This window comes from Meles meles, chromosome 11, assembly GCF_922984935.1.
Source record: "Meles meles chromosome 11, mMelMel3.1 paternal haplotype, whole genome shotgun sequence".
Classification (NCBI taxonomy): Eukaryota; Metazoa; Chordata; class Mammalia; order Carnivora; family Mustelidae; genus Meles; species Meles meles.
In genome coordinates, this window is record NC_060076.1 from 97,560,253 (window position 1) to 97,584,932 (window position 24,680).

General features: G+C 46.5%; 1 protein-coding gene across 10 annotated transcripts in view; it reads right to left on the reverse strand.

Annotated features, from left to right (window-relative positions):
• Positions 1–24,680, reverse strand: part of AUH (AU RNA binding methylglutaconyl-CoA hydratase) — a 138,264-nt gene that overhangs the window by 48,738 nt on the left and 64,846 nt on the right. Inside the window, exon 7 of one of the 10 annotated variants that reach the window (XM_046021939.1) lies at positions 1,828–3,101. The exons of 7 other annotated variants lie outside the window; for them this stretch is intronic. In XM_046021939.1, coding sequence (XP_045877895.1) covers positions 2,899–3,101 — 203 coding nt within the window. In that variant the 3' untranslated portion in view covers positions 1,828–2,898. Of the gene's footprint in view, positions 1–1,827; positions 3,102–22,612; positions 22,698–24,680 lie in introns of those variants that run through there. 2 more of the 10 variants (XM_046021938.1, XM_046021935.1) reach the window with 2 other exon arrangements.

Sequence of the window (24,680 nt, forward strand, 5' to 3'; positions counted from 1 at the left end):
CGGGTAACTGAAAAGGTAAACGTAACTTAATATAAATATTGTTTAGGCTAGACGGCAAACTGCACACACGCCGTGAAACTAAATGTGGTATCAGAAAAGCCACGAGCACGTGAGGACGGCCTGCGCAGCCTATGTGCCCGAGCTCTGCATTACAGGTGCTTTGGAGGGAAGTGTGAGAAGCACAGTGCCAGTGCGGAGCAAAGCTCAATTTTCCAGCACACGATGTGGGTGTCTTCACTGTCGGTCCCAACAGCAGAAAGTGTCAGCGGAGCCCCCGACCCACCACCAACACCTAGATTTAGCAGCGCGCGCACTGGAAAGGTCCGCCGCCGGCAGGCGTGAACTCCCTAGAAAAAGTAGCACTTGCATGGCGTCATACAGTTTACGGAGCAGTTTTTAAAAGGCGGCACTCGGGCTTTGCCACAACTCAGCAATACAGATACTCCCGTCACTGTCACTTTACAGAGAAAGAGAAGCTCACGACCCAAGGAAGCGGCCCTGATCAGGATCCACCACGTAGTCAACGACTTAACCCCAAACCTGCACCACGCAGGATGCAGCCTGTCCTTCCCCTTGACCACTCGGCGCCTCCCGCCACACGGGTCCGCGCGCATGTGACAGCTGTGCCCACCAAGCAGAAGAGCCCACGGCCTTCAGCCGCCTGCTTTCGCCGCGTCCTCCCAATGCCTCCTCCTCACCCCTGCGGTCCTCGGGCCGCCGTGGGCACAGACGGGAAGCGACTACTGGGACCGCGCACCTTCCCTCCTTGGCCGCCACTGCAGCTGAAGAGACGAGCACATTCGACTGCCCAGTCCGTCCTCGCTGGCGGTGGCTCAAGCTGGTGTCTCCCATGGGTGACACTCCACGCCCTCTTCACCGGAAACCACCCCACGCCCTGCTCCCTTCTCCCTGCTCTGTGCGACTGTCCTTCTCCGGAGGCTGCTGCTGCCGGTTCCACACGGTGGACAGAAGAGCCACAGCACGGTCCCGCCGGCTCCAGTCCAGAAGCCCGAGTCCCGGCCTCCCAGGTGGGTCGCGGTGTCCCCAGCTTCAACCTCACGGTCCTGGTCTGCCAACAGTGGCTCCGGACGACCGCGAGGACACCCAGCAGGCTGGCGCGATGGCGAGCAGACTGTATGGCCAGGAGGCCACCGAGAGCCCACCGGCCTGGCGTGCTCTACTGTACGGGGGCGCGGGAAGCACTGGGCCCGGAGTGTGAGTAGGTCACACTACCGCACCGGCCCGCCGCACAGCGCAACACTTCTGCGATGACAACGTCCCCTGGGACGCCGCAGCGGGCAAGAGCCTGCCGTCGGCACCCCACCGCCCCTGAGAGACGACTCAGGGCAGTAAAAGAATAAACACCTTCTGTTGCGGCTCTACCTAGAATTTCGGTTCGGCTCAGCCTGTGACCCAAAGGAACCAAGCAGCAGTCTGGGACAGATTCCGGCTGGCCGACCTGGTGCCGTATGCAGTCACCGTCACCCACAAAATAAACCTCTGCGCAATCCAAGTAAGTCTGCAAACCGACATTCGTCATCTGATATACAGAACAGGTTTGTCTCAATGCTTTTCAAAGGATCTAAATTTTATGAAGATTAAACATGATTGTACAAAACTCAATCCTTCCAACTGGAAGGGATGAAAGAGAAAGTAAAAGTAAGCGTCTAATATGATCAAACTACCTTATTAAAAGATATTAATATATAAATTAGAATTTATATATTTAGAAAAAGTTAAATATTAATAGTTCAAAAAAGATTTATATATTTAAAAATCTTTATTAGAAAGATATTTCAAATATTTCTAAAATAATAGCATTTCTAAGTTCCCTGCCTCCAAACACTCAGTATCACAAAATTCGGAAACACCACTTACACGAGGTCCTTAGGATTTAACTGAAAGGACTCTGGTTTGCCGGCCACGCTGCAGAAAGCACACGTGCACTCAGAGCAGCACCGGCCAAACCCCATCACGAAACACTCTACGCGCAACTGAGCAGCAAAGAGCTTCCGAGTGGTGCTGCGGCCCCTGCCTCTGCAGAGATGAGCGAGCGCGCAGCTGGTGGAACCTTCGCGGCGTCTCCATCAAAGCCTGACAGCTGCCACTTCTGTTTCACACGGGGTAATTACAGCAAATGGCAGTGAGGCTTAATGTTCTGCTCTTTCTTTTCTCTCTGGAATGGAATCAACAAGATATGAAGATGGCTTCTGCTTAGCTTTCCCTTAGTCTTTGCACCGACAAAAATACATATTCGATCACCAGGCACGAGTGGGCAGTGCAGGTGAGGAAAGAAGGCCCGGCGGCTGAGAGGGTCATCCCTCGACCGCCAGCCCAATGATCCAGGCCTTCACAGCTTCTGCAAATAGCATCTCTCGTCCTTTCACAGCGAAACACAGACTCTTCACTGGGCCCCGCATTCTCCACAGCCCCCGACTTTAGACAAAGATCGTGCCAGCAGGTGGGGTCAGCATGGGATGCTTTGCGTGCTCAGTAAGGAGAGCCCGGGCTTTCTGCTCCTGGAGAACCTGGTGCTCCCACGCAGACTGCGTGTGGTGGGGTGGCCAAGGACAACAGCAAGGTCGTGGGCATGGGGTGCACACTGAACAGGCCATGCGCTTCGACTCCTCAGCTATGCAAACTGTAACTGCCACACCCTCGGGTAAAATGCGCCGATGCGCCCGTCTTGACTCTCCTCACACCTGTACTTGCTGAAGGGGACGGAGGCCGCTCTGGTCATCTGTGGCCCCGACACACCAGCTGTCACCTTCCCGGGGCACCCAGCACATCTCCGGAAACCAGGATCCGGAAGCCGGAGCGCTCCGGGGAGCGGACTCCTTCCCAGGCCTCCAGACTGCCCACACTGTGTCGTAAGGCTGTCGCAGCTGTCCCACGGGGTCATCCCTCACAGTTGACTCTGACGGCCTGTGGCTTGGCACCCCACCTCCTGGGCGCCACTCGTTCTTTCGGTACGTTTATCACCATCAACTGCAACTCCGCGTTTTCCTCATCTGTCCATCTGCCTCCTCGAACGCATACTCCATGAAGGCAGGGGGTTGGTCTCCTGTTTACTGCTGCACTTTCCCAGCCACTACAAGCACCTGATACACAATAAGGACTCAGTCAAATACTTGCAAAACAGGTGAATACATCTCAGACTTATAAACCTAAAAGAATGCCTTCTCAGACTTATAAACCTAAAAGAATGCCTTATGGCAAAACGAGGCCAGACATCCCAGGCACAGAAAACGCTCTCAAGCAGAAGGAGAACAAGATGGGGCGTGTGTGCCGTTTGCACGTGAGCATTAACTGACTGTGCTTCACCGACGTGGAGGGGACGGACGGAGTGCGTGGTTGGCTGCACAGGCTCTGTGGCTGTTGGCAATGGAAATCAACTTTGGTGGATTTACAGACACAGAGAAATTCACAAGGAGGTTTCTGGGTGCCTGCACATAACCAGGAACGCTAAAGAACTATGCTGAGAAAACAGGGAGGATCCAAGACTCCCCCTGAATCAGGATGACAGCCCCGCACATCAGCGAGGCCACCTCTAGTAAGAACCCTGCTACCCAGGGTATGGACAAAGCCCCCAGTGCCAGAAGGAACCCTCCACCCACTGTCCCTACTTCTGAGGTCACGTTTCGACACAAAACCCTGAGCAGAAACCTCAGCTAGCAGTCACCCAGTCAGCCCTATAGAGCAGGGACCCACAGCCTTGGGAGAAGAGGCTCAGATGCTGGGCAAGACCACGCACAGAGGTCCATCGGGACAGGTAAAATACTTCCCTCAGTGCACACAGCAAAGAGCCCTTCCTGGAACGCAGACACCCCTAATATCTGCATTACCAAGGACGCTACTGTCGTTCGCTAGTGACACATTAGTGAATCGGCTGCTCATTAGCACTGTGTGTGAGAGCAGTTTAAAACGAATATGCTAAGCTTCACGTATCTGAGGAGCGATTCAGATCTCTGCAGTATCAACTGGCATAGAAAATGTCACACAGGCGCCTGGGGGGCTCAGGCCGCTGAGTGTCTGTCGGACTCTCAGCTCAGGGCATGATCTCAGGGTCCTGAGACGGAGCGCCGCCTTCAGGCTCCAGCTGGGCTGGGAGCCTGCGTCAGATTCTCGCTCTCCCTCTCTAAAAGGAAGGAAGAAACGGATGGACGGAGGATGGAAACTTCCGTCCAACTTAAGTTTTCAAAATAAGGGTACCATTAAAATAATTTAAACTGTCTGCCTTTATAACTGACCAGAAATGATTTTCAGGGCATCTGAAATAACAGGAATATGTGTACATTCATGAAGCAAATCAGCGAAAACCTAATTACACAGTGACCCAAATAACAGGGACCGGGTTGGTGGGGAGGGCACTGCTCTGGCTGCAGAGCAATCGGACTCCTGACAATTCAGTTGCATCTAAAAGGAGCCTGGGCTCTCTGACCGATGCTCTTTTGGCAGCTTTAACTTCATGCAGCCACAGAATACACGTAACTCCTGAATCTAAATCTATTTCTCCCTTCTCAAAAGTGTGCAAGGACCGGCCAGTTACGCTTGCGTTTGAGAGAAATAATCTGTTCCCTTCTTCCTTAGGCTCAAATGATGTGCACAAAAAGCTCTCCCCAGGTCCACCAAAGGCAGAGCAGGGAAACAGCTTGTACTGTTCCCTGGAATCTCAAGAATGTGTCCCCAAGGGCATTGAGATATGCCTAGTTAAAAACAAACTATATCAAGGAAAGCAACAGAAACAGAACACAAATGTACTAAAACCAATCCAAAGAGCACATAAAGGAAATTTCAAGGTATGCCACCTAGAACTCCGCGGAGCTACAACATTCAAAAAAACAAACGAAACAAAACGACAGGCTTCACGACGGGCTTCACTCAAGGAACACTTACTCAATACCTACCAGTTAACAAACCCGGGACTGCACGCTGCCATGACCCAACCCAAGGGACCAGATCCACCCCGGCCGCACATGGCTGCTTCTGTTTTCTGTTTCAGATCTTTTTTTTTTAAAAGCAAACTGTACCCCCAACGTAGGGCTTTAACCATGACCCCAAGATCAAGAGTCTCATGCTCCACCAACTGAGACAACCAGGAGCCCCCAGAACTCTTTCAGAGGGGCACCACTGACTCGCTCTAGCGTCACAAGGCCGGCGCCAAATTCTCGTGACTGTCACCGCGCTTCACAGGTGAGGAGACAGAAGCATGGGGAAGCAAGTCACTTTCCCACGGCCACAGAGCAAGGATTCGGTCCACTCCAGGGCCACACTTGGCAAGGTCAGTGGTTTTACAATGGGTCATATCTTCTCTGCCTCTTTCAGAAACCCTGAGTTAATATATGGCTGACTTCAAAGGAGCTCGTTTCAAGTGTCAGGTATTGTAGTGCCCACCAATCATTAGCTTTAGAGGAGTGCTAGAGTTATTCCCTGTTTTTCCAAGTACTTGCTTCTGGCTGTGAATCAACAGGGAACTTCCCCAGGCGTCTGTAAAGTTGGCCACAGCAAGACAGAATTCAAATATATATATATATATATATTCTCAACAACGTGAGCCAGTGGATCCCATCGTGGCATCAGGCAAAAGTTTGCTTGGTAAATAGCTCCTTGGTTTTCATAAGATATCAACTATCCCAACAGGCCAACCTCCAAGCTTAACAAAACCCCACGAGGTAACATCCAACAGGGTAACCAACGATGACCATCTCCAGACGCTGCTTCTGCCTCCGAGATGCTCATGACCAAGTGTAATTATTAACAGGTCAAAGAATGAATTAATTCCAGGGCACTGGAAATTATGTTCATGAAATGAAAAGTGGCTTTGCTGACACTGCATCACTATTTCTAGACAGTGCACTTGAACATCAAATAAATCTCCCATCATGGAGATGTGCCAAAAGCTAGTGACCTAGTTTCATTAGGGTGGGAAAGGCATAGCAATCCGTCCTTTGAGAATAGCACCAAAATAGCTTCCTGAAGCACAGCTTCATGTTTCTAAAAAGTTTTAAATAATTTTTCCATGCAAGAGCAAAAATAATATCCAGAGTCAGTTTCAAATATGAATTTCCTCCACGTAACCCCGTAAGTTAATGCTAGCTCTCAGAACGTTATCTCTATTTTCAAATTTTGGGAAAAGTGAAGGATGAGTAGAATTAAGTAAGAAAGTATTTCCGACATCTACCAATTGCCATACCAGCAGACGAAGATTACTTTTGAGAAACTCCATAAAGAGAATTAGCTAACTTAGCTAACTTCGAAAATTCCAAAGAAAAACGCAAGTATGAAACAACTTTTAACTATATGACACGCACATAAAACTATCGCGAACAGCTGAACCTGAGACAGCACCGCAGAAACAAAGCCGGGCACAACCAGCAGGGCCCAGAGCAGTTACAGAAGCCGGCCTGAAGACCCCGGGCCATGGAAGATTAACTACGAGGTCTACTTCCTGAACAAAGGACGTGAAACGTGGGATAAAATTACCTCTAAGAATTCATTTTATAACGTCTGCAAACTGTATAATGTCTGCATGACACACACGTGTAACAAAGTAACTCAAAGGCGGAAGACAGAAGGCTGGGTAAGACACATCTGGAGAGTGACGCTCAAACGAAGGGTTCATAACCCTCCCAGGTGGGTAAGAGAGCTGTCCAGGTAAAGACACTTCCTGGGAAAACAGCGGCGGTCACACTGACCGAGCGGCATAAACCCAAATGAAGACATGTGCCATGTCTAGAGGGCGCCTGTGTGGCTCAGTCAGTGAAGCGTCTGCCTTCAGCTCAGGGCATGATCCCAGAGGGGTCCTGGGATCAAGTCCCACATGGGGCTCCCTGCTCAGCGTGGAGTCTGCTTCTCGCTCTCCCTCTGCCTCTGCCACTCCCCCGACCCCCATTCATGCACACACTCCCTCTCTCTCAAATAAATAAACATCTTTTTTAAAAAAGAGCAATGCAAGCACTGGGGCAAAGAAAAGGTAAAATTAATGATCAAAACGCAGGAAGTCATAAATTAGAAAAGAGAAAAAGAGTCAAAGAAAACAGAAACCATAAATCTAAGAGTTGGTTCTGTGAAACAGGAAATCGGGAGAAAAGGGAAGGAAATAAAAACACAAAGAATGAAGAGAAACACCCAAATGACAGAAAATTAAAACAATGACAAGAAAACACAATATAAAAGTCTACATTCATACACCTCAAAATCTGGGTAACTTTCTCTAGTAAAGCCATTTATTAAAAGGGAATTTTAAAATGTCAAAATATAGCAGGATACACAAGTAAAATGAGCACAAAATTTCAAAGACGTGTTAATGCCATTATTTCAAGGATTCCAGAAACCAGATAAATAATAAGGCTTCTAAATAATTTTTTAAGATGTTAAACTAGTACCAAAATCTCACAAGACAACATATGAAACAAAACTCCAAACTAATCTCATCTACAAAAACGGATACCAAAAAGGACCATTCTCATCCCGGCACCTCGAATCCAGAATCCAGAAGTATCATTAAGAACGAAAGAAGAACACGCCCTGTCAGAGCGGTTCACTCGAAGACAGCCGGAATCTTTCGCTGACAGAAAACCTACCTAAATACTGCCAAGTACCAAAATAATTCAAGATTATTCATATATCATAATACATCCCCCATGAGATTATACAAAAGACAGGAGAATGCTTTATGGTGAAACACTGAAGTGCTTCTCCTAGAGTTGTGAGACAGACAAGCAGAGCAGCTAAAATACCATTAAGTCAAAAGCAGCGCGTCCCGGAAGGGAAGGTACAGTATGATCGCACGTGCAGAGCAAACAAACCTATGTGCGCCTGTACTGACGCACTGGCAGACGCACTTTAGAATCCGGGAGGACAGGCTGCAAGCCACATGGGGATGACTACTGACTGAAACAAAATCAAGTGACGGCAGACAACAGAAGCAACCGCTTTTAAGAAATTCAATTACTAGAAGATTAATTCTGAAATTCCCCAAAACTGTCACCCATTATTATTTTGTATTCCTAATTAGACATTATTAGTGTTTATGTTTCCCTTTAAAAAGCCCCCGCAGTATTACATTTGTAGGCAAGGGCTCTGGGACTCTCAAGGAACACTACCACCTTCTCCCTCAGTGAGGGTACCGAAGCCCCGCGGCAGACCCCCAGGAAGCCAGGCTGTGGGCGCACCGTTCCCGGCTCCTGCTGGAAGACGGCGGGTGGGGAAAGCAGGGACTGTTCTCGGGAGAGAAACCACAGAAGGCAGAAGGTAAGGGGGGACGTGCAGGAAGAGCGCACACAGGGCCACACACACGCTGCCACAAAAGGCTGCTGTGACTGCTGGTGCACAGGGGTCCGGCAGACACTCAGAGTGTCACGTTCAAAAGAAAACACACACAGTGAAAGGTGAGATGCCTTTCTGTGATGTGCAAAATCACATTCTGGCTTATGGCGTCACCCTATTTACACCAAAAATCTAGTAAAAGCCCATTTTACACACACAGAAAAGAAATCTGAATATTAACCCAACGTGTTTTAGTTCGACCACAACCAGGCCACATGTTACGCACCTGACAAGCCACCGTAACAACTGTCCGCTGCCACGGAACCCCTTCCCAAGGAAACACACCTTTGAAAACATTGCATACCAAACAGCTTTTAAGATCAGCGCTCTTAAGATTTCAGCATTGCAGAAAACAGACCCTGGCAGTACCCTGGCAAGATCTCAGTGAGTGGGAAAACTACAATCAGTCAGGATGCATACATTGCGAGACCTTTTCTGATTAATGATCAGTAGTTGAATAAAAATAATGCGGTGGGATTCCAGGTTAAGAGAGTGGAATACCAGGACCCTGAGCCCACCTCCTCCTGTGAGCACATCAAATCTAGAGCTAAATACAGAACAATTTCCTATAAAACACCAAAAAGCTGGCTGAGAAGTTCTTACAGTGGGTGATTGAGAAAAAACCCACAGGGAAACAGGACAGACTGAGGGAGCATCTCGCCATAACGGCCCCCCCGCATGGCAACACACAACCACGAGTGAACTCACAAGCGCACGACTGTCCCTGAGGAGCAAAGGGCTTGAACGTCACAGTGGGCAGCACCCCACATTTTCAGCCCTGCGCCCTGACAGACGAAAACACAAAATGTCTAGTTTTGAAAGTCATCAGAATTCATGCCAAAAAACCCACAGGGTTAGTGACCCGAGGAAGAGACTTCAATTGGCTGCCCCAGGGCCCGCCAACAGCCGCAGAACACTGAGAAACACCCAGTGTTCCTGTGAAAGAGGCCTATTTTGTACACTCCGTCACTTCGTGCTGAGGGTCGGCATCTCACACAGCGCACGTCCAGGGCCTACAGAAATAATCTTCAGAGATTACAAAGGCTGGTGGGCACCATCTGTGTGCTTCCCTTGGTTCACTGCAGGTCACCAGTGTCTTCCAGAAATGAGCCTGCGCACGGGGATGGCACCCTAATTGTCGTGGCGACAGCCCTCGATCGCCTGGCTCCGGGGGCAAGGCTTCCACGTCGTGGCCATTATGTGGAACCCAGGGCACACAACGGCAAGCGAAGTGTCACGGGGCCCACACAACTGAAAGTGGAGATGCAGCCGCTGAGAAGGCCCAGGATTCCAGTGACAGCACCGACCCACTTATCTTCACAGCTGTGGCCCAGGGGCCACACATCAGGGAGCCCACCGCAATCCCCACTAGAGACAGAGAAACCGGCAGGTGCCCCTGTGAGCGCTCCATCCGCCCTGCTCAGGTCGCCAAGGAAGAACCCTGGGCACATCCGGCAGCCCAGCATCCGTGGCTGCCGCCCAGAAAGCCTGGATCTCGTGGCCAGTGGGCCGTGCTAGCAGGCACAAGAGGACAGCGGCAAACGAAGTCACAGTCCCTAACTGGCTGTGCGTCAGGGTTCAGAATATACAGGAAGCGGACAGAAACACCCACTGCCAGGTGCCCCCCAGGGGTGTGTGTGCAGACTTTAAAAGCTACTGCCTCACGGTGGGCCAGGGTTTTGAGAAACAGCTAAGAGCTGCGGCAGAGGTGAATGACAAGGCTCACTTCCACGACCTGGAGAGGCGACTGTTCCACCTAATGCAAAAAAAGCCAACACAGACTCAAAGAAAAGGAAAAACCCAGAGGATACATCTCAAGGAAAAAACCAAAATGATGCCTCACAAAAAGGCCTTAATGAAACGGCTATCAAAATGAGGACCCTAAAAACGCTGACCCAAGACGGGAGAAGCATCTGTGAACAGAGTGGCAGTTTCAACACAGAGCAAATAAAAGGTGGCAGCCAGAAGTCAGCCTTGGAACACAGGACGGCCACTGTAACATACCACAGGGGGGTCAAGACAGACTCAACAGAGCAGAAGGAAGGAACAGGGACCTCAGAGACCAGCAGAGTGGGGGTGCCCATGGGAGGAGGGTAAGAAGGACAGAAGTTTAAGAGGCTCATCAGACACCACGAAGAAAGCTGGCACCCACATTATAGAGGCCCCAGGAGGAGAAAAGAGAAAAGGGCAGAACACTTCTTGAGGAAATAATGGCTGAAAATGTCCCCAACCTGGGGGATTAAGGACATAAGATTTCAGGAAGTCCAGAGAGTTCCACACAAGAAAAACCCAAAGAAACCCACATCGAGACATATAAACCAAAGTGCCAAAAGTGAAAGGTAAGGCGAGACTCTCAAAAGCAGCCAAATACAACGTGTTATAAACAAGGGGTCTTCCCCAAGACCATGGGCAGATTTTTCCACAGAAACTCCAGGCCAGGACAGAAGGGCACGGAATGGTCAAAGCGCTCAAACAGTGAGACTTCCAGCTGAGAATGCCGGGCAAACTGTCCTTCCAAATTGGAGAGTTTCCTCAAATCACCGCTGGACTGGCCTTCCAGAAAAATATTAAAGAAGTGGCTTTAAGCTGAAATGAAAGGCTGCTAATTACAAACAGGAAAACCTATGAGAGAGTACGAATCTCCTGGCAAAAATAAACATAAAGTCCAGAGGAACTTAATGTTGTGAAGGTGGCGGGTTCATCACTTACACAGCTAACGTGAGGTGACAAGGAACAAGCAGGCAAAGTGACCGTCACCCCAATTTGTTCGCGCAGCAGGAAGGATGTAAATAAAATGTGTCATCAGAAGCAGCAAACATGGAGGGGGAATGACATGCAGAAGGCGCTCCAGCACCACCCGACGCTGGCGAATCCAAGTTCTGCAGCGTGGGCGTCACGGCAACCGCACGCGCAAACCGACAGCAGGCCCGCTGAAGATGAAGGGCGAGGGGTGCGCTCCCCACACAGAAAGCCATCAAGCCACAGAGGAAGACAGCCAGAGGAGGAAGAAAAGGAATGACAGAACAGCAAGAAAACCCCAGCGAAGTGGCAGTAAAGGTATATTACCAACAATAACTCGAAGTGGAAAACCACGAGATGTCCAGTCAAATGACACAGGACAGCTGGATGAATCAGAACAAAATAAAAGCTGCCTAAGAAAGACGAACTCGAGATCAAAGGACAAGCGCAAACTCAAAGTCAAGAGGTGGGAAAGGTCTTCCACACAAATGGAGCCCATCGACGGGACAGCTACATTGGTATTGGACGCAGTAAGCTTTAGGACAGATGGCTCTGTTGGTTAAGTGTCTGCCTTTGACTCTGGTCATGTTCCCAGGGTCCTGGGATCGAGCCCCACGTCAGGCTCTCTGCTCAGCAGCAAGCACGCTTCTCCCTCTCCCTCTGCTGCTCCCCTGCTCACTCTCCCTCTCTCTAATAAAATCTTAAAAAAAAAAAAAAAAAAAGACAAAGAAGGCTGTTATGCAACGATAGTAGTCAATCCAAGAGAACAGCACATTTACAAACACTGATGCATAAAAGCACCTAAATAAATAAAGCAGACATTAACAAAAAGGGGAAACTAGACACCAGCACAGCAGTAATGGGGGACTTTAACACCCAACCACACCCCAAAGCACAGACAGTGAAGATAAGGAACCGATAACAAAACACTGTTCTAAAGGACACATTCGACTGGACGGACGTAACAATCGTTTACAGAATGCTCTATCCTAAAGCAAGAACTTTCCTCTCAAGTGCACGTGAAATACGCTCCACGATAAATCACAGGTCAGGCACAAAAAAGGTCATTAAACTGAAGGACACTGAAATCAGACCAAGCATCTTTCCAACCACAATGGTATAGTCAGCAATCAGTTAAAGAAGAAACCTGGAAAATTCCTAAGTATGTGGCGTTAAACAATGCACCACTGAACAACCAATGGATCAAAGAAGAACTCACGAAAAATAAGAAGTTATCCTGAGACACAGAGGGGTAAGATAGAGCAGGCGGGTCCTGAGCTCACCTCTGGCCATGGACACACCAAGATAGCAACTACATATAAAGCAATCTGCTCTTAGAACATTCTGAAGGTCAGCACAACAGATCACTCACGACCGAAGACATTTAAAAAAAAGGAAAGACACAGAAGCCACATCCAGAAGGGTAGGAAGGACATACACGGAATCAGGAACCAAACCTCCAGCACGATGACCACAAGCAGGAGGGATGTCATGGGCATGGAGAGCACCACTAAGGAGCAAGGGGATGGAGCCCCCCACGGGGCACCCCCAGCCCCGTGAATTTGCAGCGAGAAGAATCTAGCTCTAAAATCAGCAGGGCTCCACTCCAGGAAACCAGCGCTGTTCTCAAAGGGCCACCGTGCTTTACCATTTGGTCTCAGACCCAGCCCAGAAGCAGCAGCTTGAAAACAGCCTGAGCTATATATGAAGGAGATTTACTGAGTAATGTCAGGGCATGTGCCACTCGGGCCGGGATGTATAGGTGGTCTGTGAGGAACAGAAGAGTTGGTGGTGCCGTGTTTCCATGCCCTCGTCCGGTCTACCTCACTAGATGCTGTGGGAGCCACTTCTGAGACTTCCAATCTACTCTCTCAGCACCGCTCGCCCCCCCCACCCCGGGCATTCCCCTGAGAACACACCTGCGCCAGGCAGGCCCCCACCAAAGCAGCTGCACCTCACCAGCACACACAGTGGGCAACCGTGATCAGGACCACCATTCACCCAGAGTGATCGGCACTCTGCCATGAGGATGGGAAGGGGTCATCCAGCTGCCTGAGCCTGGGTAGGACCCATACACCACAGCAACTCCTGCCCTGGGAAGCGAGCTCCCTCACCAGTGTGCACACAGCAGTTGTTACTGGGGCCTGCCAGCCAGCTGTGCCAAGAGCTAGCCCCACCCAGCAGCAAGCCTTCTGTAGCTACGGTCAGGCAAGCCGACCGGGGGGACCTACCCTTCTCACCAGTGTGTCCACAGTGGACAAGGCCAGTCACTGCAACAAGCTGGCTGAGAGCCAGCCCTGCCCAACAGCAGACACAACCCGGGGTTCTCAGCCACCCCCAGGGGCCAGCCCCACTCACCAGCACGCCAGCAGCAGTCACTGCCCAGTTGCAAGATGGCCCATGCACCTCAGTCAGGGAACATCCACAGGGCACCGGGATCTGGTGGCCAGGAGGGATTGTGCTACTCAGACCCAAAGAAAGCTTGCTGCATGAGGCCATTACAGTGAAGAACAAGAGACCTAGCCAACCTACCTGATGCACAGAAGAAAAGAGACCCCCAGACACAGTAAGACAGAGGAACATGATCCAGATGAAAGAACGAGATGAAACTTCAGAAAGATAACTAATCAAAACGGAAATAATAAATCTACCTGATAAAGGATTCAAAGAAACGGGTTTGAGAGAAAAGTTGATGAACTGAGTGAATACTTCCAAAAAGATAAAGAAAATGTAAAGAAGAAACTATCAAAGCTAAAGAATCCAATAACTGAAATGAAAACCACACGGGAGGGAGTAAACAGCAGAGCAGATGATGCAGAACAAAGCAGCAATCCGGGAGACAGGGCAGCGGGAAGCAACTAAACTGAATGATAAAAAGAAAAAAGAGTTTTAAACATGAGGACTGGTTAAGGGACCTATGAGACAGAAATCAAACACACTAAATTCACATTATAAGGTCCCAGAATGAAAAGGGAGAAAGAAGCACAACATTTATTTGAAGAAATAGTAGCTGAAAACTTCCCAAATCTGTGAGAGATCCCTGTCTGGAAAATACAAAGAGCCCCAAACAAGATGAACCCCTGTAGACCCACACTGAGACATATGATAATTAAAATCACAAAAATTAAAGACAGAGAATCTTAAAAGCAGCAAGAGGAAAGCAAATCGTTATGTATAAGGGAAAACCCATAAGGTTATGAGCTGATTTTTTTGGCAGAACCACTGCCAGTCTTAAGGGACTGCCATGACACATATTCACACAGCAGGAAGGAAAAATCCTACGACTAAGATGAGCTTCATCTGGCGAAGTGCTTCAGAACTGAAGAAGAGCTAGAAGAGCTTCCCATACAAACAAAACAGAGTTTATCATCACGAAACTGGCTTTACAAGTAATATTAAAGGGACTTCTTTAAGAAGGTGGTGGGGGGGGCAGGGAGAGGCCATCCATAACTAGAAATAAGAAAATTATGATAGGAAAAAATTTCATTGATAAAAGTAAAGCAAACATATAGTAAAGGTAGTAAATCAATCCCTTTACGGATAGTATAAAGGTTAAATGATAAAAATAGTAAAAGTAATTGTATCTACAAAAACTAATTAAGGGATAAAAAAGATTTTAAAAAGTTTAAACTATGACTTGTACACATATAATGTAGTGCTTCTGGAATGTGTTCCAACATACGTGAACAACAACTTAATAGAAACTGCTATGTGCACGGAAGATGTCACTTATGAATCCCAGGGTAACCACAGAAATCAAAGGGGAGATCAAGAAATATCTGAGTAAAAATGAAAATGGAAACATGACAGTTCAAGATCTTTGGGACACAGCAAAAGCAGTTCGAAGAGGGAATGTTTATAGCAATGTAGGCCTACCCATACAACAAAAAAGAAAATTTCAAATAAGGAATCTAACGTTATACCTAAAGGAAACGGGCAAAGAAGAACAAAGTCCAAGGTTAACAGAAGGAAGGAAAAAATAGAAATCTGAGTGGAAAAAAATTAATTAAGAACTATAAAGTAAAAAATAGAAAAGATGAATGAATCCAATAACTGATTCTTTGAAAAGGTAAACAGAACTGATAAACCATTAACCGGACGAAATCAAGAAAAAAAAAGGATTCAAATAAATAAAATCAGAAATGAAATAAAAATTAAAACCAATACCACAAAATACAAAGAATTATAAGAGACTACTAGGGAAAACTTGTGTCAACAAATCAAGGAACTTAGAAAAAAAAATGGGTAAACACCTAGAGGCACACACTTCCAAGACTGAATCAGAAAGAAATGGAAAATCTGACAAGACCAAGTCCTGAAACTGAATCAATTAAAAAAAAAAAAAAAAAAACCCAGCAACAAACAAAATCCATGACCAGAGGGCTTTTCAGATGAATTATACCAAATCTGTAAAGAGGTATTAGCTATCTTTCATGAAACACTGAAAATTTTTCAGAAACAAGACATGGACATCAACTCTTGCTATACAGTACTGGAAGTCCCAACCAGAGCAACTAGGCAAGAAAAATAAAATCTATAAAATCGAATAGAAAAAAAAAGGAGTGAAACCTGTCACTATCTGCATATGACATACTGCATACAAAATATCCTAAATAATCCAGCACAGAAATGTTAGAACTTATGTATGAATTCAGCAAGATTGCAGGGCATAAAATCAATATACAAAAATCAGTTGCATTTCTACACAATAATAATGAACTATCAAAAAGAGAAATTAAGAAAATAATCCCATTTATAATTATGTTAAAAAGAATAAAATACTTAGGAATACCTTTAGCTGAAGAGATGAAAGACGTGTACCCTGTGCCCTTAAAAAGTACAGGATATTCGTAGAAGAGACTGAAGACTGAGCAAACACAAAAATAGTCCTTGCTCATGGGCTGAAAGCGGTCATACTGTTAAGCTATTCATACTACCAAAAGCAATCTGAAGATTTAATACAATCCCTATCAAAATTCCAATGGCATTTTATTTAAGATTTTTATTTATTTATTTGAGAGAGAGATCACAAGCAGGCAGAGAGGCAGGCAGAGAGAGAGGGAAGCAGGTTCCCTGCTGAGCAGAGAGCCCGACGCGGGGCTTGATCCCAGGACCCTGAGATCATGACCTGAGCCGAAGGCAGAGGCTTAACCCACTGAGCCACCCAGGCACCCCTCCAATGGCATTTTTCACAGAACTAGTACAAAGACTCCTAAAATGTGATGAAACCACTAAAGACCACCAAACAGCCCAACTAATGCTGAGAAAGAACAAAAAAGCTGGAGGTATCAGGCTTCCTGATTTCACACTTTTTACAAAGCTTCCGTAATCAAAACAGTATGGTTTGGACATAAGAACAGACACATGTGCCCGTAGAACATAACAGAAAGCCCAGCACTAAGCCCAGGCACATACGGTCAACCAACATGACAGAGGAGCGACGAACATACAACAGGGAACGGGGAGTCTTCAACAAGTGGTGCTGGGAAAGCTGCTGAACAGTCGTACGCAACAGAACGAAACTATACCATCCACAAAATCAAGTCAAAATGGATTAAAGACTTGAGGAAAATACCTATAAACATGAATCCAAAGGAAAATGTGGACAGAACCAAGATGCCCTTCAACGGACGAATGGATAAGGAAGATGTGGTCCATATACACAATGGAGTATTATGCCTCCATCAGAAAGGATGAATACCCAACTTTTGTAGCAACATGGACGGGACTGGAAGAGATTATGCTGAGCGAAATAAGTCAAGCAGAGAGAGTCAAGTATCACATGGTCTCACTTATTTGTGGAGCATAACAAATAACATGGAGGACATGGGGAGATGGAGAGAAGGGAGTTGGGGGAAATTGGAAGGGGAGGCGAACCATGAGAAACTATGGACTCTGAAAAACAACCTAAGGGTTTTGAAGGGGCGGGAGGTGGGAGGTTGGGGGAACCAGGTGGTGGGTAATAGGGAGGGCACGTACTGCATGGAGCACTGGGTGTGGTGCAAAAACAATGAATACTGCTACGCTGAAAAGAAATTTAAAAAAAACAAAACAAAACATAGGCAATAAGCTCCTTCACACTCGTCTCGGTGACATAGGTTTTTGGATTAAACACTAAATGCAATGGCACCAAAAGCAAAACTAAACAGTGGAAGTACATCAAACTAAATCTTCTGCTCAGCAAAGGAAACCATCAATAAAGTGAAAAGGTTACCTACAGAATAGAGGAAAATACGTGAAAATCACACATATGATAAGGGACCAATATCCCAAAAATAGATAAAGAATCCATACTACTCAACACCAAAAATACAAACAGATTTACAAAATGGGCAAAGGATCTGAACAGACATTTTGCCAAGGGAGACATAGAGATAGCAAACAGGTCACAAAAAGGTGCTCAACATCACGAAACCTGAGGGGAATGCAGATGAAAACCAAAATGAGGCATCACCTTACCGCTGTGAGAATGGCTATTACCAAAAAGACAACGGCTAACTAGTGCTGATGAAGATGTAGTGAACAGTGAACCCTTGCACACTGTGGGGGAGAGTGTAAATCAGTACAGCCTCTAGGGCAAACAGTATGGGGGTTCCCCAAAAAGGTAAAAATAGAAATACCATATGACCTAGCAACTCCACTCTGGGTAGTTCTCTGAAGGATACGAAGACACCAACTCAAAAAGAAAAACGCATTCCCATGTCCACTGCAGCACTAATTACAACAGCCGAGATATGGCAGCGACCTAAGTGTCCGCTGACAGATGAATGGATAACGCAGCCGTGGTGTCCATTCTACAGTGGAATATTATTTAGTCACAAAAAGCAGGAAATGCTATCATTTGTCCACAACCTGGATGGACTTTGAGGGCATTATGCTAAATAAGTAAAATATGTTAGACAAAGGCAAATAGTAGCTGTTCTCACTTATATGCAGAACCTTAAAAAAAGAAAAACACCACCACAAAATCATAAGAAAGAAAACAGATTGGCAGTTGTGAGAGGTGGGGGCTAGGCACGATGGTGAAGACAGTCTAAAGGTGCAAATTTCCAGTCACACAGTAAACCAGCCCTGAGGTTGTAGTGAGCACCCTGGCCACTGCAGTTAGTAACACTGTGCTGCCTAATAAAAAGTGGCTAAAAGTAAATCACGAAGTTCCCATCAGAAGAAACAACACTTTGTAACTCCGTGTGGTAATGGATGCTAACTAGATTTAGTGCGGAGATTTTCTACAACATATACACATAGACAATCATCGTATCGTACACCGGAAACGAACATAACGTCACATGTCAACTGCAGCTCAATACAAAATTAGATAAATAATAAACAATGCAATTAATGGATGTGTGCACAAGTATTCACTTAAAAACTCAGAGCTCTTCCTCTTCCAGCCACGATACGGTAGCAAAGACTTGATTTACCATCTGCCTGACACAGCCAAAATTCAGTTTTCATGACAGTGGACACCAGGCAACATGGGACGGTGGTGACAGGAAAAACAAGCAAGGTGAGCACTACTTCTGCACAAGTTTATCATCCAGAAAGAGCTGCCAGGACACAGTACAGAGAGGCAGAAGGAGGCCAAACCCAGTGCACCTTCAGTGAAAGATGAGCTGTGACCCTGAGGGCCATGGGTAACAGTGTGTGAGACCGAGGTGCGGCTCCAGAAATCTGAAGAGACTCCCTCCTGAGTGTTCATCAGAGTCCTGAGCATTACACATGTGAAGAAATCCCTCAAGGCCCAGGAAAGAACCACGTAAAGGGAGCAGAGTCAAGAACCGCAAAAAATACCAAGCAGAGGACAAGGAAGAAAACTATACCACGGCACAACATAATTCAGCTGCTCACAGCCAGTGATACGGAGGCAATCATGAAGCAGCTCTAGAAAAAACATGCCGCCCTGAAAGAACAAAGGTGAGGATGACAGCAGGGTCCTCACAAGGCAAAACCATTCAGCTCAGATAATGGTGTCATAACATCTTTAACGTACTAAAAGATCAATGATGCCAACCCAGAATGCTATACCCAGCAAATATGTTTTCAACGCAGAGTTAAAGATATCCCAAAGGCCAAAGGAACCCATCAGCAGTGAACATGTTACAGGAAGACGGATATTGGTAACAACTGCAAGTATGTTTCTACACAACAAAATAAACGAAGTGGAAACAACTACAGAAATAAATATATGACATTTTCCTAATTACTTACATCTCTTAAGAATAATAGATTTTGGAGGGTGTCAGATGGCTCAGTCGATCAAGCATCTGACTCTTGAACTCAGCTAAGATCTTGATCTCAAGGTTATGAGTTCAAGCCCTGCACTGGACTCCACACTGGGCATGAAACCTACTTAAATTTTTTTAAAACAGAATAATAGATTTTTTTAAACAAAATTAATCACGAAGCATGAGCTTAAAGCATACATAGAAGTTTAAAGTGCATAACAATGGTAGCACTTACACAAAAGTACTCACTATAACATTCCTGTACATGAAATGTTTTATTCACGTGACGGTAGTCTGTCATAATGAAAGATGTACAGTTCCTGCCCTAAAGCAATCAATAAAATAAAGAATAATAGTGAATAAGTCAACCAAGGACATAAAACAGAATCATAAAAAGAATATTCAATTATGCCATACAACGGCAGAAAAAAGGGGAACAGAAACAGAGAATAAATATAAAAATGAGAGATTTTTAAATATCAATAATCATATTAGTGGTAAATAGTCTGAATATTCCAATGGAAGGCAGCCACCCTGAGACAGGATGAAAAAGCAAGACCCAACAATATGCTGCCTACTAGCAACATGTTTTAAATAAAAGACACAAATAGCTTAAGAATAAAAAGGCAGCAAAGAACAAAAAAGGCTAATACCACCCAAAGTAAACTGGAGTCGTCACATAAATACCAGGCACAGCAGAATTCATAGCAAAGAATATTACCAGGGATAAAAAGATTATTTTAAGATACAGAGAGAAACCCATCATAAGACATGACAAAACTAAGTATTTCTATACTTAACAGGGCCTCAAAATACTTGAAGAAAATACTAACAGAACTGAAAAGAAAAACAGAAAATTTACAATTTTAGTTAGTTCACATTTACAGAATGTTCTGCCAAACAATACAACATAAAATTTGATCAGGAAAAATTAACGACCAGGGAGCGCCTGGGTGGCTCAGTAGGTTGAGCGTCTACCTTTGGTTCAGGTCATGATCTCAGGGTCCTGGGATCAAGTCCTGTATCAGGCTCTCTGCTCAGTGAGGAGCCTGCTTCTCCCTCTCACTCTCCTTCCCTGTTCTCTCTTTCTCTCAAATAAATAATACCTTAAAGGAAAAAAAAAAGAAAAGAAAAAAGAAAAATTAACGACCTAACAAAATAGAGTTACACGGTGTTCATGGGTCTCTGAATACAGTTGCAAACTCCCAGGAGGATTTTCTGTAGAAATTAACATGTTGATTCATACGGCAATGTAAAGAATATAGATTAGACAAAACAACTTTGACAAACACATTAGAAGGCTAATAAAACCTATTTTCAAGATTTGTTTTAATGCTACAGTAATCAAGACCATGCGGTTTGGGTATCAAGACAGACAAAGATTAATGGAACAGAAAAGAGTCCAGATAGACTCCTACACATACATGGACACCACATTTTTGACAAAGGTGCAAAAGTAAGTAAGAACAGAACATTCTTTTCAATACACGGTGCTGGAACAATCAGCTGTCTATATGCAAACATTTATCAGTCCATATGGTACACTATACACAAAAATGGACTCAAAATGGATCATAGATCTAAGTGTAAACCAAAACTACAGAAGTTCTAGAACAAAACATGGGAGAAAACCACTTATGACTGTGGTTTAGGGGAAGATTCCGTACACACAACACCAACATCACAATCCATGAAAGAGTAAGCTGATAAACTGACCTTCACCAAAATTAAGATTTTGTTCTTTCAATGAACTGCTGAGAATAAAAAGTCAACTCACAGATGGAAAGAAAGTCTTTGCAAAGCATATACCAGAAAAAGGACTTGTTTCTATAATAAGAAGAAGAAAACACATCAAGAATTTAAAACTCAGTAATAAAACAATCTTATTAAAAATGGGAAAAAGAGGGTTGCCTGGGTGGCTCAGTCAGTTAGGCGTCCGACTCTTGATTTTGGCTCAGATCATGATCTCAGGGTCCTGAGATCAAACCTTGCTGCAGGCTCCACACTCACTGCAGAGTCTGCTTCTCCCTCTCGCTCCCCACGATTGCTGCTCTTTCTCTCTCTCTCTCTCTCTCAAATAAATAAAAACACTTTTTAAAAATGGGTAAAAGATCTGAGGAGAAACATCATGAAAGAACCAGAGATGTCAAGGAAGCAGATGAGAAGATGCTCAACATCATCAGACATTAAGGAACCGCAAATCACATCCATAAGAAGATTGAGCCAAGCTCAGCGAGGATGCAAAAGAAAAGGGAATTCTCATTCCTTCTGCTGGGAACTCTCACACATGCTGGTCCAGCCAAGTGGGACAATCAGTTTGGCAATTTATTAAGAACATAAATACATATTAACCATATGAAGCCATTCCCATCCTAAGCATTTACCCAAGGTAACTGAAAATGTCTGTCCACACAAAGGCTGGAGTGTACAGCCAATGTGTACAATATATACAAATATTTATAGCAGCTTCACTCGTAAGACCCCCAGACCTGGCAATAAGCCAAGTATCTATCCAAAAGTGATCAAGCTGTGGTATACCGATACAATGCAGCGTCATTCAGCCATAAAAAGGAATTAAGTATTGAAATTCACTATAAAATACATGAGTATCAAAATGATTTTGCTGAATAAAAAGGCCAGGCAAAGATTACAGAGACTATTACATTTACGTATTCTAGAAAATGAAAACTAATCTATAGTGACAGAGAGTGGTTCAGTTGTGGCGTGAAAAAGCTTTGGGGGTGATATATTTATTATCTTAGCTGTTAACGGTTTCATGGGTATACAAATGTCAAAACTCACAAATATCTTTGCTAAAAATACATGCAGTTTCTTGCGCATCAATTATAAAGAAGAGCTGTTAAAGGTATCTTAAAAATAAGAAAAATTACAGCAAACCACCACTCAGGAACAACACAGGTCCAAACTGAGTGTCGGTACCGCCAACATGCCGCCTAGCGTCATGTGGACACACCTTCAAGTTCACGCTCTCTTTCTTCTGTCATCTCTCTACCGTATTCAGTCCATCCACCTGCTTCTTATTTTGGCTAATGTATTTTTCAGCCCTAAAGTAGGATACTCTGTATCTTTTATTTCTTTTCTGAAGCTTGCTGTATTTCCACCTGTTTGTGTTGTGTAAGGCCTAAAATTAAGGCCCAACAGCACGTGCTTCCTAACATCTAGGGACACCAGATGAACCACCAGTGGCCTGAGCACAAGCTCCCCTCCGCTCTCTGCTCCCATGGTAAGTGCCCTAGACAAACAACCCTCCTCACCAAAGAGACCAGCCGGTTCCTACTGATCTCTGGGCAGTGGTTCCAGTGACCACAGAATCATTCAAACAAGCCCGTCAGGGCACCTGGCAGGCACAATCTGGAGCATGCGACTCTTGCTCTCAGGTTCCTGAGTTCAAAAAAAAAAAATTAACAAGGAAAAAACAAAAGCAAAAACAAACAAAAAACCAAGCCTACCACATCCTCCTGTGGGACCCATGGGGCAGTCCACCCTCCCCTTACTATGAAGCCGGCTTCTCACAGCCATGCTGGATCCTCTCCTCCAGATCACACCCTCTTTGTTACCCCGTGGGGTGTCCGCAGTGTCCTCCTCCTTGGGAATGGGAACCTACGTGACTGAGAAACTGCTGTCGATCACATCTCGTCATTCCCAGAACCCTAGCACGGGAAGCCCCGCGCTGACAAGGTGAAGAGCAGGAACCTGAAAGGTTCACCCTCACTTCTCGGAGCATTTTTACGGTAAGTGCTTTAAAATCTTTCTCATAACTCTAACACCTACCATCTTAGATGGCATCTGTTCGTCTTCTCCCATGCAAGTTGAGATTTTCGGGTTCTTCACATGCTGAGTAATTCCGGCCTGGACCTTTCTGTTTCCGCGTTCAGTCAATGCTAGATGGACTCAGGCCACACGTCCCAGCCAGCCTTCTGCGGACCGTGGCTTCAGCACTGCTCTGTTTGGGAGGACTTCGGCCAGTTTCGGATCTGGCCAGCGGCCCATCTCTCAGTTCAAGTCCTCAGTGTCTGATCTCTGTGCAGAATCACACACACGCATGCACAGCCCAGGAGTGAGTCAGGAGTTCACAAGCGACGTGAAGGGATCTCCTTCCCACGTTCCCTCCAGAGACGGTGTGACCGGTGAACCGGCCGGAGCCCAAGGGTCCGCGTTCACTGCAGTCGGACTCGGCTCAGCAAAGAGTAGGTCCCGCGAAGGGCGCCCAGCGGCAGCGGCTCCCGTCCTCACGGGAACCCGAGGATGTCCACGAGGCTGCCGACACGGCCCTCCGCACGATAGCGGCGTCCGGACAAGCGGCAGCTCCCGACACTGCGCGGCCCGGCTCAAACGGCCCTGGCCACGGCCCAGACACCGGCGGCCGGACCGGGACCCCAGCCCCGTGCCGGGACAGCCGTTCTCCGTTCCCTTCCTCCCGCTCTCAGTCCGGGGAAGGGTCAGGGCCAGTAAGAGTGATAACGATGGTTTTCCTGGGAGCTTTCCAAAAGCAGAGAGTGAAAGTTAGCCCCCGTCACCGCGTGAAGAAGGGATCCGCAGCACCGTCACCCAACGCGGAACAACCTACAGCAAGAGCCGCGGTGCAGAGCGAAAAGGAGACCCGGCGCGGCCCACCGAGCACTCGGGCTCACATGCTCGCCTGCCTCCCAACGTGAGGAAACGCCTCAGTCACTCAGAATGAGTAAACCCCGGTGAGGTGACTTGTCTGAACGCTCTAAGAAAAGTGCTGTAAGAAACAGGGGCGCCTGGGTGGCTCAGTGGGTTAAGCCGCTGCCTTCGGCTCAGGTCATGATCTCAGGGTCCTGGGATCGAGTCCCGCATCGGGCTCTCTGCTCAGCGGAGAGCCTGCTTCCCTTCCTCTCTCTCTGCCTGCCTCTCTTGTGATTTCTCTCTGTCAAATAAATAAATCTTTAAAAAAAAAAAAAAAAAAAAAAAAGAAACAAACGCCTGGAAGACCGGTCTAGATCTAAGAAACCAAACAGAAACCGCACAGATCTAACCAAACACAACCGAACTGACGCGAACCCGAATTGAAAAAGCAAAGCCAAAACGCACCACACACGATGAGCCCGTGGGGAGCTGCGATGAGAGCTCAGCTGGCGCGGGGGGCCGCAGCTGGGTGTTCTGTGCGGGTTTGTCCTCCGAGGAGAGGCGCGCTGCCACAACCAAGGGTCCGCCTGCTCATTCCCAACGGCTCCGCAGGAACAAACGGGGTGCAGATGAGCCCAGGAGGGGGCCGCCAGAGGAGGTGTGTGGGGACGGGCAGAGCTTGGCGAGGCATATAAAGAGAACCACTTTTCTGCCTTTCAAATGTTCCGAAGTGTGGATATTTCCCAAACAACAAGCTGGAGGAAATCTGAGAGA